Below are 14,905 nucleotides of genomic sequence, written 5' to 3'. Positions count from 1 at the left end.
ATGCAAAAGAAAAGAAAGATAAACTCTAGCCAGTTTTATTTGTATCTTGATTTCACGGCTGAAACAAAGTAGAGCTGAACTATTAGCTAAATCAGAGTTAAAACGATTGAGTTAAAACGCTGATTTCACTGGTTTCCTACCAAAAAATTCAGGAGAAATGGAATCGCATTTCAAACTGAAAAAAGAAAAAATCAATCTGCGATCAAACAGCAACAGGATTAGTCTAAGATAACACAATTTGACACGGAATGAGAATTCCTAGTTGTCGATAGATATAGATAACAGCAGAGTTCCGAATTTCTCTCAATTCACGTCGAAGTAGGCAGCTTTACACTTCTCGTTGAATACAGGCTTTTGACTGAACCTTGCAGAGTTACAGTCTTACCCGACCATTTTCCCTTGGTCCCCTCACCAAATCGCGTGGCGATCGTCAGCGGCTTTGCAGACATGCACGCGATTCAACGAAATCTGAGCAAATCTTTACGTGCGAGTATTGCCACGTTCTCGAGAAAAGTGAACCAATATCTAATTTCTCGACGAGACGAGATATTAAAAGTGAAAATAGCAGAACTCGTGACATGTCTTCGTACCACACAAATCCGCAGCTACGTGGCGGTCCCACAAGGGCACTGTTTCGGGCGGGATAAGGCATGAGTACTCTAATTCCAGCACGACAGCGCCACTGGCGTGGAAAATTTTGCTTTATGAGCCGCAGCGGCCTTTAAAGCGCACATAAAATGGACACGCTTTTAAAGCGGAGATGCTTGGTTCACGCTACACGCAACTATCCATTTCCTTTTTCTTTTCTTTTTTCATTTTCAACGAGGAGTTTTCAATCGCCCGATTGGGTTGATCTACGGACGGATGAAAGCCTCGTCAGCCGCAAATGAGAAAAATTAATTTTTGTTGTTTATTTACTAGAGTTTATTGTTAATACGACTACTGTTAGGTAATGACGCCAATCGGAATGGTGCTTTTGCCAGTTGGACGGTTGACATTGGACATGATGGTGCCCGGTGAGTGGAGATTGTGGCACCACGTGGTAAGCTCCGGTAGGTGGGACTTCCCTTCCTGTTTTTTTCCCCGGTACGATGATGGCAACAACAGAGGGAGAAAGAGGGGAGAGCGAGGGGGGAGGAGAGCGAGAGACTGAGAGAGAGAGTGTGTGAGGGAGTGAATGAGCATGGATGTTTCGGAACAAATGTCTGCTGAATCCGAAGAGGTGATCTCATCGTGTCTGTTGAACAGAGAGTTTTTCGTTTCCCCCGGCGGGGATCAGGTGTGTGTGAGTGTGTTTGTTTTTTTCTCTTATCGATTCAATCTGATCTTCGTGTTACTCTTTTTTTTTTTTTTTTCTTGCCTTTTGTTTTCATAATTACGAGATTTAGGTCTTATCAGTGTTTGTTCCTTTTCTCAACCGAGTATCTTTATTCTTTTCTACGATTTATTGGAAGATGTTACTCGTTTTCGGTGGTTCTTCTCTGAGATTTGCGCGATATTTTGGTGGATTTGAATGCTCTGCATCCATGTAATTATGTGCTAATAGAACGGATATATCCGTAGCTTCGTGTGCATAATGAGTTCAAAATCGTCTCGGTCTCTCCAAATTCCTGGAAATTTCCGGAAAATTTGTCGTACGAATGATATTGGAGAATGTCTCGTTTGCTTTCTTCAGCTACTTTTCTTTGCACTCATATTCCATAGAAAGCCATTGGTAACCTTTCAAATTGGTTTGAAGTTAGATATTAATCGTGAAGTCATTGCAATCAATAGGAAGTTTTTTTTTTTTTTTTTCTTTCTGACAAACACTATATTCTTGGTCTTTCTGAACATCTTTTTATAGAAATAGTTTCTGGAAGGTCTTCTGAATCTCTTGTAAAATGTGCACAATGTAATCCTCTTTACTTCCAAATTATATTTAAAATCCTAAAGAACCCACCTCCTTCCCCGGGTTTGAAAGTGTTTCCGTTTTTTCTTGATTATGTACATGTATTATGTTTTAAGGTATGTTTTTGTGTCTCTGTCTCTATTAGCGATGTGCTCTCATGTATCTTTCTTTCTTTTTGAGCTGAATCATAACTAAAGTTTTACTTTCAATCTTCCCCAAAAGAAAAAAAAAAGAATAAAAAAAACTAGTCTACTACTGTGACATTGCTCTGCTGTATGTCGAGATTCTCCCATTATGTAAGAGGTGAATCAGTGAAGGGACTTATGAACATTTTTCCTTTAGTTGATTGAAATATGTTTAGTTTGGGGAGATGTAGTATTTGATCTCAGAGCAAGACTACAACCAAGACAAACTAACCCGGAATTTTGCAGGTTACTGCTGACATATTGAAAGGGAAGACCATTGGGTTATATTTTTCAGCAAACTGGTATATTGACTGCCAGAATTTCACACCCATCTTAGCGTCTGTTTACAACAAATTAAAGGATGAAGAAGCCAAATTTGAAGTAGTGTTTGTGTCATCCGATGAGGATCAGAAATCCTTTGACAAGTACTACGGCACCATGCCCTGGCTTGCTATACCATTCTCTGATTTACAATCTAAGAAGAGCTTGACTAAGAGGTTTCAAATTGAAGGTATTCCTTCGCTAATCATACTTGACCCATGTGGTAATTCTATTCATACAGATGGTGTTGATCTCATCTATAGATATGGTTGCCAAGCTTTCCCGTTCACTTCTGAATGCCTGTCAAATTTAGAAGCTGAAGAGAGGGCAAATCATGCCTCACAAACACTAGAGAAACTACTCTTGAGTGATTGTAGAAACTATGTGGTTTGCCAGAAAGATCAGGTTGGTATAGTTTCGAGAAAACATACACTTTTGACCAACAGAACTTTTTCACTCTTTGACTGGAAAGTGTACTCATTGTAAAAGTTGCAGGTACCCATTTCAAGTTTGGTGGGCAAAACAGTGGGACTCTACTTCTCTGCTCAGTGGTGCCTTCCATGCATGAAATTCACACCAAAGTTAGTTTCTGTCTATAACAGGCTGAAAGCAAAGAAAGAGAACTTTGAGATAGTTTTTGTTTCCATCGATAAGAATGAAGCAGGGTTCTTAGAGTGTTATCAGTCCATGCCTTGGCTTGCTTTACCATATGGGGATGAGAATGTAAAGTCACTTTCAAGGTACTTCTACATTCAAGGAATTCCATCCCTTGTTATAATTGGTCCTGATGGGAAGACTGTTACAAAAGAAGGGAGGAATCTAATCAATCTATACGCAGAGATGGCATATCCCTTCACAGATGCCCAGCTTTTCTTCCTTCAAGAAACAATGGATGAAGAAGCCAAGAATTACCCCAAGTCCTTTCACCATGCAGGTCATCGACATGTACTGAATTTGGTCTCAGCTGCGTCTGGTGGCGGTCCATACATCTGCTGTGAGTGTGAGGAGCAGGGTTCTGGTTGGGCATACCAGTGCTTTGACTGTGGCTATGACATTCACCCTAAGTGTACCAGAGAGGGCTACAAAGACAGCTCCTACAAGCAGCAGGTGAGAGCAGGTGATACTTTTTGTGCTTGTCCTAGTGTACTATGAGGTTATTGAAACTACAATCAGTCTTTAGGATTCAAAGAAAGGCAAGGGCCCAATTGTACAGATCAGGGTAGCAGTTCTCAAAAAATAAATTGTGGTAGTTATGAAGCCAATGTTCAAATGTTAGGCAGGAGTCGATAGGTACAATATGTACGTGTTGCCCAACAGGTTGCATAGCTGGGTCTTCTATTGCGTGCATCTTCTTGTTGCTGCTGCTGTAGTTTGTAGTCTCTGGTTGAATTAATATTCAACTTTTGTCCATTGTAATTTTAACTACATGTTACAAATTTTCCAGATCCACTGTGCAGCTGTTTTAGTATCTTCCCATTGTTTCTCGAGTTTTAGATTTAGATTGGTGTTAGATACAGTATTGTCCTTTGGGTTCCCTTGATTGAAGTAGCTAAAGTAATGCAAGCACACAAATTATAACTTTGTGGTTCTTATAAAATTATTTTTCTGGTATGCATTAGTATAGTCGATATTAGTTCACAGCAGGACTTCAGGTGTGAATCTTGACGTCGTTCAGGAGAGATGCGGGAATATTGAAATCTGGTGTATATTCAGGAGCGTGCATATATTAGAACTAGGTATCAGGATGATTTTCTGGAATCTTTATAAAATTTTTGTGCCTTTTGATCTGCACATTTTTCTAATCTGTTCCTCATTTATTACTTAATGAGACATACCCCTTTGCTCTGTATAATTTCCCTTGTCGATCAGCATTATTTTTGGGCGATGTCCTGCCGACATACGGGGCAAGATCCATGTCTATGCAGCCATTTGTCCACGCACGCCATATGGAAAAAATGTCTGCAGAAAGGCAATTTCCTCGCTGCTTCTCCTTCCTCGAACTCCTGTACCATGACGCCTACGTTACTAAGCTGGAGTTTCCATCCAACCTTTAGATGGTTTAACAACGTTGAACACAGTACAGCTTTGTAGCTTACCAGGAGGCAAATCGCACAATTGGTTTCTCCACGCAGCCCAGAGGCTTTTTCTTGGGAGAAGCTGAATGCCGGCAGCTTCTTGACGAATTCCGGCGGTATTCCGTTACCGGCGCCAATGTTGAACATGTCAAAGGTGGTTACAGCAGCTTCATTCTCTAGCTCGTTAATCTACTTTTCCATGAAACTGTTAGTGTCCTTGGGTTATTTATTATGTTTTAGTGTATGAAATGGTTGGATACATGAATGAACCATGGGTACTTACTTGCCACTGATATGCCTTGAGTATGGCGAGACCCACCCATTCACGATAGATCTTCCCGTTTATGAGGCTCGTCAAGACGGCAATCTGGAGATCAAATGTATCAGATACACTTTGCCTGATATTTTTGTGTCATGTAGTTCTGACTTGTTGAGTACTGAATCTTTTACCTTTGAGAATGATTCTCCCTCGATTAGACAATCGAGGAAGTCCATAGAGACGACGGCGCCGGCCACTGCTCCAATGCCCGCACCGCGAAAGAATCCGGTCTCTGTTGTTTGGCCTGTAACTGCTCCTGTTATAGTCCCTACAAAAGCACCCACTGCGACAAATTGGAGAAATCATTCGGGAACGTTAGACACTATATGAGCAAATGAGAATTTCGTTTCAAAACTTTATTATTTCAATTGAATCTTTATTGGTTTGCACGAAAGTATCAGCGTAAGTAGTTGCTCTGTATTTTTTTCAGGATCACTTTCTTAGGAGCGCAGAAGAAGAAGTGGGGAAACGAGAAGAAAATACAGAAAAAACAACTTCCCGTCCTCTGTCCTGATTAGGAAGAAAACAGGCAACAAAGAAATCGAAACTAACCCAATGCGAAAACACAAGAGACCCCGCCAAAAACCACCTTTCTGAGCCCTCTCAACCAAAAGGCAGCCTCGAAATCGTCCATAGCAGGTTAAAAACCGCTCTTCCTCACTCGAAATCCGGTCTCTGCGTCGACGATCAGGTTTGCCACCCCCGAAGAGAAGACAGAGCAGCTCAATAGGACTAAGATATAGTTTTCACTAAACCTTTACAGGGAGCGTGTATCTGTCTCCACCCACAAGGTTGCAATTAGATAGTGTGAAGCTTCACAATCCGCTTGGCATTTATAACAGTTTTTCAGTGGCAGGAAGAGAATGGGAGCAGCATCAGAGCTAGGTGAAATATCTGCAGCTGCTAGCCTACCACCCAAAACCGGGTGCGGAAGCAGTGGGCCGAGGATGGTGGCCAATTAAAAGAGGAAGTGGAGATGGTAAGGCATTTAACTGGATGCTCCTTGATCCCTCTCTACCCCTGATCTTTGTACAGATAGGGGCATTAGAATGGATGAGGAGGCCTGAGACATTTTCCCGCAAGAGACAGCAGCATTATATACTCCGCATTCGCCACATGCAATCTGTACGTTTTCAGAAAATGCTTAGTCTTTTCGAAGTTGATTCCTCAAATGTGTCGGGGCTTTATTATTATTTTTTCCTTCCGGAGAAGGCAGGACATGGAAAGGTTAAAGGAGGAGAGAGTTGACAGTGAAGTTCTCTTCGTTTCTGTCACCTCATTGTATACCTCAGTTCAAAACCTTTCACTCAACAGATTCTTGAAACTTGGGGGAAACTTTGTTCAATTATCGAGTAAGAGCAAGTCTGCAGCGTCCAGTATCGTCCTCTTATTTACCGGGAGTTTCCCAAGTGGGTGGGTGTTCTGCTTTCATGTGCAGTCTGGTATATCTACTTGATTAAACAATCTTTTGGTTTTTCATTAAAGAAATCGTCAATGTGCAGAGTGGGACTGGGACGTCGCTGTTCCTTGGCTCGCTCGCCCAGCAGGCCTGCACTCTGCTCTCACTAATATTTGGAGGACAGCTCAAGAGGAACCAAAGCTGGCCGAGGAGAATCATAAGAAGAAAGCTCTGAACAAACTCATATCAGGTCTTGCTACTCTTTCCATTTATCTATCTCATGGGTAATTCCAATAATCCAAACCCGATCTGGACATTAGAGTGACTTAAAATCTGTAAGTAGGAGACCATATTCATAACTGGCCCCATGCATTCGTCTTTTTTTCTTTGTTGTTGGTTTCAAGTTTTTTATGCAAAAGCAGTGTCAATGTGACCTATTTACTCACTGACGTGAAGGTGGAGTTAAAGACTCAAGAGCCTCCCTACCTTCCCTCATTTACATAGTGAACCAACAAAAAAATAAAGGGGCAGTCCTACCCTTTTTCTTTTTGTCAAAATAAAGGTGAATTTAAACCCTTCCCCGAGCTAAGACAAAGAAACCCATCTCCCTCCACTGGAGAGGACAGATGCCCACTTTCCTAAATAGTTCTATAGTATCTAATGTGCAGATTTCTGTGAATCTCATTCCAAAATTAGGTTGTAGCAATAAATATCAGGAAACGAAGCTGTCGAATTAGGCTCAAGTCCAATCAAGGTTGGCCCTACTTTCACGTTATTTTCCTTAAATAAGCTGCTCCATAATAGGCTCCATTAGTTAATAATCCCAACAGAAATTACGAGATTATAAATTGATGAAGGGAGTTTTTGCCATTGCAGCCACTTCGTACATGTATACAGGATATGTCGCAGAAGACTATGGCAAATCTGAATCTCTCTTTCATAACAAAAACCTCAGAGATGAACGACCTGACGCTCACAAAAAAGGACTAAAGCTAAAATGCCAGTAGTTTGCGGCAAACCTAGATTTCTAGAACGTTAGTATGCTCCACGTTGCACATTAGCCATTTTGAGGTAATGGACCTTCGACTATGATGTCAATGCTTTGGTCAGCTACTCTTTCGAGCTCCATGAATCCTCCTCCATCAGCTGCTGGATTCTCATGATTAGGTGCCTCCAAAACGGCTTCATTTGAAAAGGCTGGTCCCATAAGATCCAGCAAGACCGGCTCCTTTTGTTTTGATTCATTAGGCATATCATCTGCTGTACCAGGTGTAACTTCTCTTTGCGATCCTCCTATTTTCTTCGGTGATTCTAAATCCTTGTTGGCATCTTCAACAGCTTCAGTTACATGTGAAGTCTCATCCTGCGGGTTGTTCTCTATGGTTGGGCCAGCATCCAATATCTCCAAGGATGTGGTAACATTGGGTTGTAACTCCTCCACAGCTGAATTGATATTGGTCTGTAACAACTCCACAGCTGAGGTAACATTGGATTGTAACAGTTCAACAGACTTAGTAACACTAAGATTGGTTTGCATCACGTCCACATCTTCCACTGGGACTTCTGCCTCCCAGTCCAGTTCTCTATCCTCTTTGCTCACAGTTGCAGCATCAGATGTTGGTCCTGCAGTAAAATGGGGAGCTTCATCCGGTTTCTGAATCTCATCTGAAGCCTCCAAAGGCTCGCCCTTTGGTGCAACTGCAGGTACCTCACTCACACAATTTGCTGATACATCCACCAACATTGCCCCATTATCCTGAAAGTATAAAATCAGTTTAGACAAGCAAAATGACCGAAAGCTTGGGACTTGTGAATCAGAGTGAACATATTCATGACGTCCATAAATAATGTTTTGCCAGAAGCAGACCAGGTATCAACCTGGTAAGATGGCAGGGACCCGTCCAACCAGCTTGACTGTGGGTTGAATTAGGGATGGTAAACACCAGGAGGGGTCCTCTTCCCCCTTTGTTTGTTGCAATGAATCTGTTTCAATGGAAAACAAAAGGGGCTTCCCCTCTCTTCTGCTTTCAATTGAAAAATAGAACTGGCTCTCTTTTCCAAACAAGAGGCCTCCGCTACCTCCCCTTTGGTCCCATAACTTTTTTTTTTTTAAAGGAGAAAGATCCAAATGACCTGAAAGGATCAGCTATTCACCCACAAGACACAGCTGAGTCAGCTGGTTTTCAAGACCTCTGGTTCTCGAGATTTATGACCCAGAGAGGGGAATAGTTCCAGTTGAATTGGGAACGAGTCCAGGTCTTACAACACTATCTATGGATAGTCACAGGCTTGTTAACACATCCATAACCAAAAATATTTTCTGCCTAAAGCTGTTCTAGGAACACAGCCACCAGAGAAACCCACAAAAAGCTTCCAAGCTATGCAATAATTCCCCTCAAGAAAACCACAAGTAAAAACAAAGAAGAGGGTTCTCACTTTCCAAAAGAAAAAGAATCTGAACAAAATGTTTGAACTTGTGAATTTCAGGTACCTGGTTGACAGCATCTAATGTTCCACTGGCAGCACCAAGATTATGTATTTTGACAGCAGATGGTACAGAAGATAATTCCAGTTGTGTGTCCAATGCAGCAGGCTCGACATTTGAAGGTCCTTCTACTTGGATCGATGATTCATTTTCCTGTGACACTTCAATTCTGTCTTTGCCATTTATTGAAGGCTCTTGGTTATGGCTTGGAAGCACATCACAGGAATCACCGGGCACTTCATTAGTGTGAGAAGTTACAACAGCCGATTCATTGCAAGCATCGGCCTTAACTTCTGAAGATAGAATTTGGGGTGTGACCATGGGAGGCTCATTAATATCACAATCTGCCCCTTTTGGCAACAGGGAAGTCTCATCCACAGGCATTGAGTCAACAAAATTTCCCTTCTCAGTCTGTGGTTGAGAAGCTAGTGTACCAATTGAGATCTCCACTTTAGCATCAGTTTTGCTTTCAGATTTCATCTCCGAAGGTGCACCTTGAGTAACATTGCTGGGGCCATTCAGAGGCACACTCAAAGGACCACTACCATCATACTTATCCGCTTTTGGACCCCGGTTGGTCGGTGACCCTTCTGATGGATGGGCGGCCTCATTTACATGAAGAAGCTTCGAGGGGTTCTGTCCCACAGCTAAAGATGGCACTTGATTTAGTGGTGAAGTGACTTCATTTCTTCTGATCATCTTGATGTGTGGGGCCACATCATTTACAGCAGAAATTGGGACAGATAATCCCGGTTCAAACACCACCCCTCTCAGTACTGTGCCTGTCTCACCAACTCTAACTGTAAGCAAATACCCAGCATCGAAGGACCCATCCAGAACACCTGAAACCACCTGCCCCACAAGAGCAGTATCTGTACAATCAGAAGAATCTACTCTACGGCGCCGGTTCCTCTTGGCCACATCAGATCCTGAGATGCCTGTCATGTCCACACTGTCATCCTTACGAGGCCTACCCCGTTTCCTTTTCCCAGAGAGGACTTCTGGAGTAACAGAATTAGCCCCTTGATGCTCTTGGCTCATCATTCATGCTCCTTGGGATTCAATGATAACCTATAAGCACAATACTTATTTCATAAACTACTAATTTATATAATTCTTTCTGCTTTTAAGTAATAAGGACAGAGAATATATACAGGAAATCATGAATAACTATGGACATAAATCACTTCAAGAATTATTTCAGGATGGCATGATACTAGCTAAAACTATTTTAAAAAGACAAGTCAGAATGACCCATCTTTAGGGTTTAAATACTGGTTCATTTTTTTTTTTTTTTCATAATGCTGAGAAAAGAAATTTTATTAAGAGAATGCTCCTGAGGAGGAGGAGAGCCCAACACATACTATAAAGAAAACCAAAGAGAAAAAAACACACACATAAAAATAGAAAAAACATCAACAACAGAAGCTGATACAGTATGATATTATAAAATTGCAAAATTTTCATATACATAACTGCAGAACCAAACTTTCAACTTCAGAGCATGGATATCAGACTTGATCCAAAGATGCTTTGACCTGCCTGTGTTCAGAAGGTGTTTTTGTCTCATATATTCTCAATGGGTCCATCCCATCATCTCTGTCTAGTTATTGATCTTGTGGAATAATATCTAAGCAGAAATATTGTGTATCATCTGTACTTCTCTTACAGTATTCCTATTTATATAATTGCAATCACATAATCCTTAGTATTTCTGCCTGTTATCGTTCCCAGAATTTGATTAGAGTTCTTATTTATCCTAAATCAAACTTCCCAACCATTCCAACTCTGTAAAGTCTAACTTATTATATGTCAGTGATTGAACTCACAGTCTGTTATGCATTAAAAAAAAAAGACTGTAAAGTTTATTACAATATTTATCCACGTTCTAGCAATATCAAGTAATTTTATATGCAAACACAGACAACTATATATAAAAGAGGTTCTTTTTTGAAAGATGACATTTAGAGGTTTGCCAACTGCACTTGTACTGAAGCAAAACTTTCTACCTGTTAACCAGCCAACACATGCAGCCATGTCAAAGCAATTTAATTTATTTTATCCTTTATTTCTCCTTTCCAATATAACTTGGTTGCATAAACTAAAGCACCAAAATTAATTTCTTTGGCTTGTTCTTTACATTTCAGAGATTCAGCCTTCAGGGTTTCATCTTAACAATTATTTTTGCTGTTCAAAAAAAAAATCTCAAAACTTACTTTTTTTTCCTCAATAACTCTAGATCTAAAAGTATAATACAACAGATTCTTGAAATTTGCATACCCCTCCAAACCCCTTCTTGTCAATACCCTGTAAGCCGCAAGTGCGACTGGGAACCTTACACTTAACCCCAATACTAACTTTACGTACATATGACCCTTGCAGTAGTAGTCCTAGAAATCCTCTTTTCAGACAATCTGGTAACGAGAAAAAAGAGTACAGTGACACATACAACACAGCCTTTCTCCACGCAAAAGAGGCTCTTTACATATTCCATAGTCCACAAAACACAACTTATATGAGTTTTTAAAATATAACGGTAACGGAAGACAGGAAAGAAAAGCAATGAAATCACAGATAGGGATAGAGCAGAGGCAGTTACAGAGAAAGAGTTCAGGCACACAAAAGCTGGAAAGAGGCAAAAAGGAGAGAAAATAGGAAGAGCAGTGAGGATAAGATAGCTTGCAATTAATATAAAAAAAATTCCAATTCAACATCCCCCTTTTCAATAGCAGGTTTGTTGGGCTTTTGAAACCTTTAAACCAATATGTTCACCATTAGTAAACACCTTTGCGTGACTGGAAATAAAAACAAAGGCTAGTTCAATTGGTATGGCCTCCAGCAAGTTATTCCACCACTCAAGACGGTATCATCAGCCCCTGATGAACAAGTTTAGAGAATGGAAAGGAAAAAAGGGAGAAGAGAGTTGAAAAAGAACATATGAAGAAAAACAAGTAAAAAATCATATTTTTGTTACCTAAATGGAGAGCATTGTGGAGCCATGTGAATTCTCACATTAGCCACCACATCATGAGTAAAGAATTATATCTTCACGTGCCCAAGTGTACTTAACATTTTCCTTATATACTACACTATAGTGTGCATGCCTTTGAAGAGGCACAAGAGTTACCACACCTACATATGTACAGAACCTGGGAACATCACTCTTCACCTATTTAACAGGACTCCTACAACAGACTTCTCAAAGCTAATCTTTCACGGCAATTTCTTGCTGCTCAGGGTCCAATTAATCAGGGGACCATATGCAACAGAAACCCCTTTACTCCTCGGTCCCAGATCTTCCAGAAGTAGTTATAAACTTAAAAGCATTATGTCTTGCCACTCATCAAAGGGGATTCAACCAGTATTAATTGGCCACACAGAAGCCACTGTTTCAATAAGAAAGATAGAATTGCTACATTTCAGCAAGCTGAGGATGCCAATTGTCGTTTCAACACTTGTTCATGTTAAAAACGAAGTTCATAAAATTGCAGGATTCCTCACTAATGTGTAGAGCAGCCTTTCTTTTCAATTTTCTTCTACCGTTCTTTATTGATGAATGAATACAATTTTCAGCATTCTTTTGGAAGTCCCAAAAAAGAAGACTTTCAACCCTTTACATAGGATAAAATGGAATTAAATAGGGAGCTCTAAAATGTATAAATCAAGCACTTTCCTGATGTCATTCCCAAATAAACTATTACTTTATAATCTTTAACTATGAAAAGGCATACAGATTAAAAGTAGTTGAAGTTGCCATAAGCAATGATCCTAGGAGAAGGCCTTCACTCAGCAATTGCAGCTTGGGAGTGGACACATCTGAGAGAGGAAATATGTGAGAACCTAGAAAATCAAGTTAAACAACCACTAAATTTTACCAAGAGCATTTCAAACAATGTGATTAAGTGTTTCCACAACCTCTACCAGATAATTGCTTCAAATTAATTTTGTCTGTCAATTATGTCTCAGCCTTTCAGGGTTGCTCACAGATAAGCATAAATGATGAAAAGACTGCAAGTACATTCCTTCAGAATGCCATACCCTTGAACAATCAGATGACACAAGCAGAATAGACCAGAAACAGAAAGGCAGCTCCTGAATAGTGTATACACCATACCAAAGCTTATCTAATGCAATGCTACTCAGAGTGACTAGTCAAAATCGATCTTTTTTTCCTCCAGGCTCCTTCATAAACCTGAGTCTAAAACAAAGTAATATAATTGGAACATTAAAATCAAATGACAATTTCATAGAGTCTATATCACCACAAACGTCCTATCATTCCAAATCCCCCTAAATCTGTTTCTCTTTTAAAAATATCAAATGACGACAAGCAGCATCCTGCAATCCATCCAAATGAATCAGATGTCAGCAAGTCTAATCAACAAAAGATCATGTTCCCTCACTGTGAGTTACGGGAACTGATGTTTTGTGCCAAGTGACTGATGCCTGTTGCACCCCACAAACCAGTCTAAGGAGTGAAAATAACAAATTTGAATGCCTAAATAAGCATCCAACTAATAAAAGTCACTACAACATAAATAGTGTCACCGAAGTGCCGGCTGCTCCCAGCCCTTGAGAACTTCAATTTGTATCAAACGTTATGGGATGTAATAGATGTTCTACACTTGCCCGAAACAACGAAGAAAGGGAAAATAAAATAGTACCAAGAATATTAACCCAAACGCAACAGTCTTCCAGCCAATTCTACAAGTGAACCATCATAAAAAATAACAAATTGATAGCATACTGGACCAGGACCTACACTAATACAAGAACTGTCAAGGTTAATCTTGTTTCGACAAAGGAACAACTCCTACGACTCCAGAAATTGCTTAACTTTCTACAAGGACAACTATTCCCCTTCTCTTTCAGAAACGAAAAAAACAATGTCGTCCCCAGAACGACCATAGACAGGCAAACGAGTATGTATGGAAAGATCACTCTGGTATAGCAGAGAAAACCAGATGGACCAACACATATCCATATAAATACATTTTGGGAATCATATCACTAGTCCCCAAGACGAGCTTCCAAACCAGAACTAAACGCAAACGGGTATCTTATTCTTACCCATACTAGCATCGAAACCCTAAAACCACACAATCACTATTTCAGTCAAGGACAGGCGAAAATCTAATAATAAAACAGCTTCAAATTCTCTCGTCACTTTTCCCGCCAATAGCGTCCCATACAGGAGAAAAAGAAAGAACACAAAAACAAAAACAAAAAAATTGAGAGATGAAACAACCAAAAAGAAGTCCAGTATGCCATTACCAGAAGGAACCCTTAAACGAATGAGAGAGAAGAGAGGGTTCCATTTGCAAATAGCTCACCTTTCGTGAACCCTAGATTAGAGCAAAAATGACAACGATATCAAATGCTGGGAATCCGATTTCGTGCTCCCCTTTCTTGTTCTAGGACAGGACCGTATTGGTCATACGCTAAAAGAGCTTAAAGGCAAAATGAGAACTCCGTTAATAGCGATGCGGAGACAGAGCGTGTCGAGGACGTGCGCGGGTTGACAGGGCGGATCTATCTGTGCTCTTTTAAATGCCTTTAAAATGCAGAATCGCGTTGCTACCAATGAGATCGCTACCCACTGACTCTACATGCATCTGCGAAAAGCCTCCATTTTGAGGTTTGTGCAGAAGACCGGTTTCATGCGTCACCGTGCCAGGCAAGGTGTTACGATTCTATTCGAAACCGTGACCCGACCCACGGATCCTTGGATTTCCGAATTGGACCATTCGAATAATGGGCTTATGCCAAATTGGTGGCAAGTCAGGGAACTCAGCCCATTGCAGAAACGGTTAAGAACCTAACTTGGCTGAGTCATGAGTCAACTCAGTGAATCATAACACTATGGTTATGTTATATTATGTAATATATTTTTTGTTATATTGCCTTGTGTTATATTTATTATCCTTGACACTTATTTGTACACTTACCTTATTGCTAAAAAGTCCTCAAGGTGCATTTTCTACTAGCCATGATCCAAGTTTTGAGGGTACATACATAAAAGGAGATATCTATAGGTTGGCTTGAGGTCTTGTATTAGGCATCTTAATAAATAAACTTAGAGGGAGGGGAGATGAATAGATTTGTTAATTTAGTTGCTAATTTTGACTCATTTCTAATTTTTTTTGCTTACTTCATTATGTCTTTTCGCACTCTAAATAGTGAAATATGCATAATTAAGTTCAAATTCAATGTTCAAACACAAAAATTCGAAC

At 40.3% G+C, this 14,905-nt stretch overlaps 4 protein-coding genes across 9 annotated transcripts in view; 1 reads left to right on the top strand and 3 right to left on the bottom strand.

Annotated features, from left to right (window-relative positions):
• LOC137965725 (protein translation factor SUI1 homolog) overlaps positions 1 to 14,905 on the bottom strand; it is a 53,389-nt gene that overhangs the window by 1,702 nt on the left and 36,782 nt on the right. The window lies entirely within an intron of this gene.
• LOC137965734 (probable nucleoredoxin 2) lies at positions 1,120 to 3,862 on the top strand. Of its 3 annotated transcripts, none has more exons than XM_068812065.1 (3): positions 1,120 to 1,222; positions 2,320 to 2,799; positions 2,884 to 3,862. In XM_068812065.1, the coding sequence occupies exons 1-3, from the start codon at positions 1,178 to 1,180 to the stop codon at positions 3,544 to 3,546; spliced, it is 1,188 nt and encodes a 395-aa protein (XP_068668166.1). In that variant the 5' UTR covers positions 1,120 to 1,177; the 3' UTR covers positions 3,547 to 3,862. The 3 variants fall into 3 exon arrangements, with proteins under 3 accessions (XP_068668166.1, XP_068668165.1, XP_068668164.1); XM_068812064.1 differs by having other exon boundaries at positions 1,120 to 1,279; positions 2,890 to 3,862; XM_068812063.1 differs by having other exon boundaries at positions 1,120 to 1,279.
• Positions 4,015 to 5,844, bottom strand: LOC137965735 (NEP1-interacting protein 2-like). 2 transcript variants are annotated; one of them, XM_068812067.1, is made up of 5 exons: positions 5,341 to 5,844; positions 4,920 to 5,056; positions 4,753 to 4,836; positions 4,491 to 4,658; positions 4,015 to 4,397 (listed from the first exon to the last, which is right to left on the bottom strand). In XM_068812067.1, the coding sequence occupies exons 1-5, from the start codon at positions 5,420 to 5,422 to the stop codon at positions 4,266 to 4,268; spliced, it is 603 nt and encodes a 200-aa protein (XP_068668168.1). In that variant the 5' UTR covers positions 5,423 to 5,844; the 3' UTR covers positions 4,015 to 4,265. The 2 variants fall into 2 exon arrangements, with proteins under 2 accessions (XP_068668168.1, XP_068668167.1); XM_068812066.1 differs by having other exon boundaries at positions 4,019 to 4,397; positions 4,920 to 5,071.
• Positions 7,109 to 14,258, bottom strand: LOC137966109 (uncharacterized). Of its 3 annotated transcripts, none has more exons than XM_068812598.1 (3): positions 14,006 to 14,258; positions 8,679 to 9,743; positions 7,109 to 7,943 (listed from the first exon to the last, which is right to left on the bottom strand). In XM_068812598.1, exons 2-3 carry the CDS (start codon positions 9,714 to 9,716, stop codon positions 7,245 to 7,247), a joined length of 1,737 nt encoding a protein of 578 aa, XP_068668699.1. In that variant the 5' UTR covers positions 9,717 to 9,743; positions 14,006 to 14,258; the 3' UTR covers positions 7,109 to 7,244. The 3 variants fall into 3 exon arrangements, with proteins under 3 accessions (XP_068668699.1, XP_068668700.1, XP_068668701.1); XM_068812599.1 differs by having other exon boundaries at positions 13,947 to 14,016; XM_068812600.1 differs by lacking the exon at positions 14,006 to 14,258 and adding an exon at positions 12,787 to 12,805.

The sequence above is a fragment of the Aristolochia californica genome, unplaced genomic scaffold (assembly GCF_029961685.1).
Source record: "Aristolochia californica isolate CCGP_79_NKW_82.1479 unplaced genomic scaffold, dmAriCali1.0.hap1 SCAF_5, whole genome shotgun sequence".
Classification (NCBI taxonomy): domain Eukaryota; kingdom Viridiplantae; phylum Streptophyta; class Magnoliopsida; order Piperales; family Aristolochiaceae; genus Aristolochia; species Aristolochia californica.
Note: the sequence above shows the minus strand (reverse complement) of the source record. Positions and strands in the feature narration are given on the sequence as shown.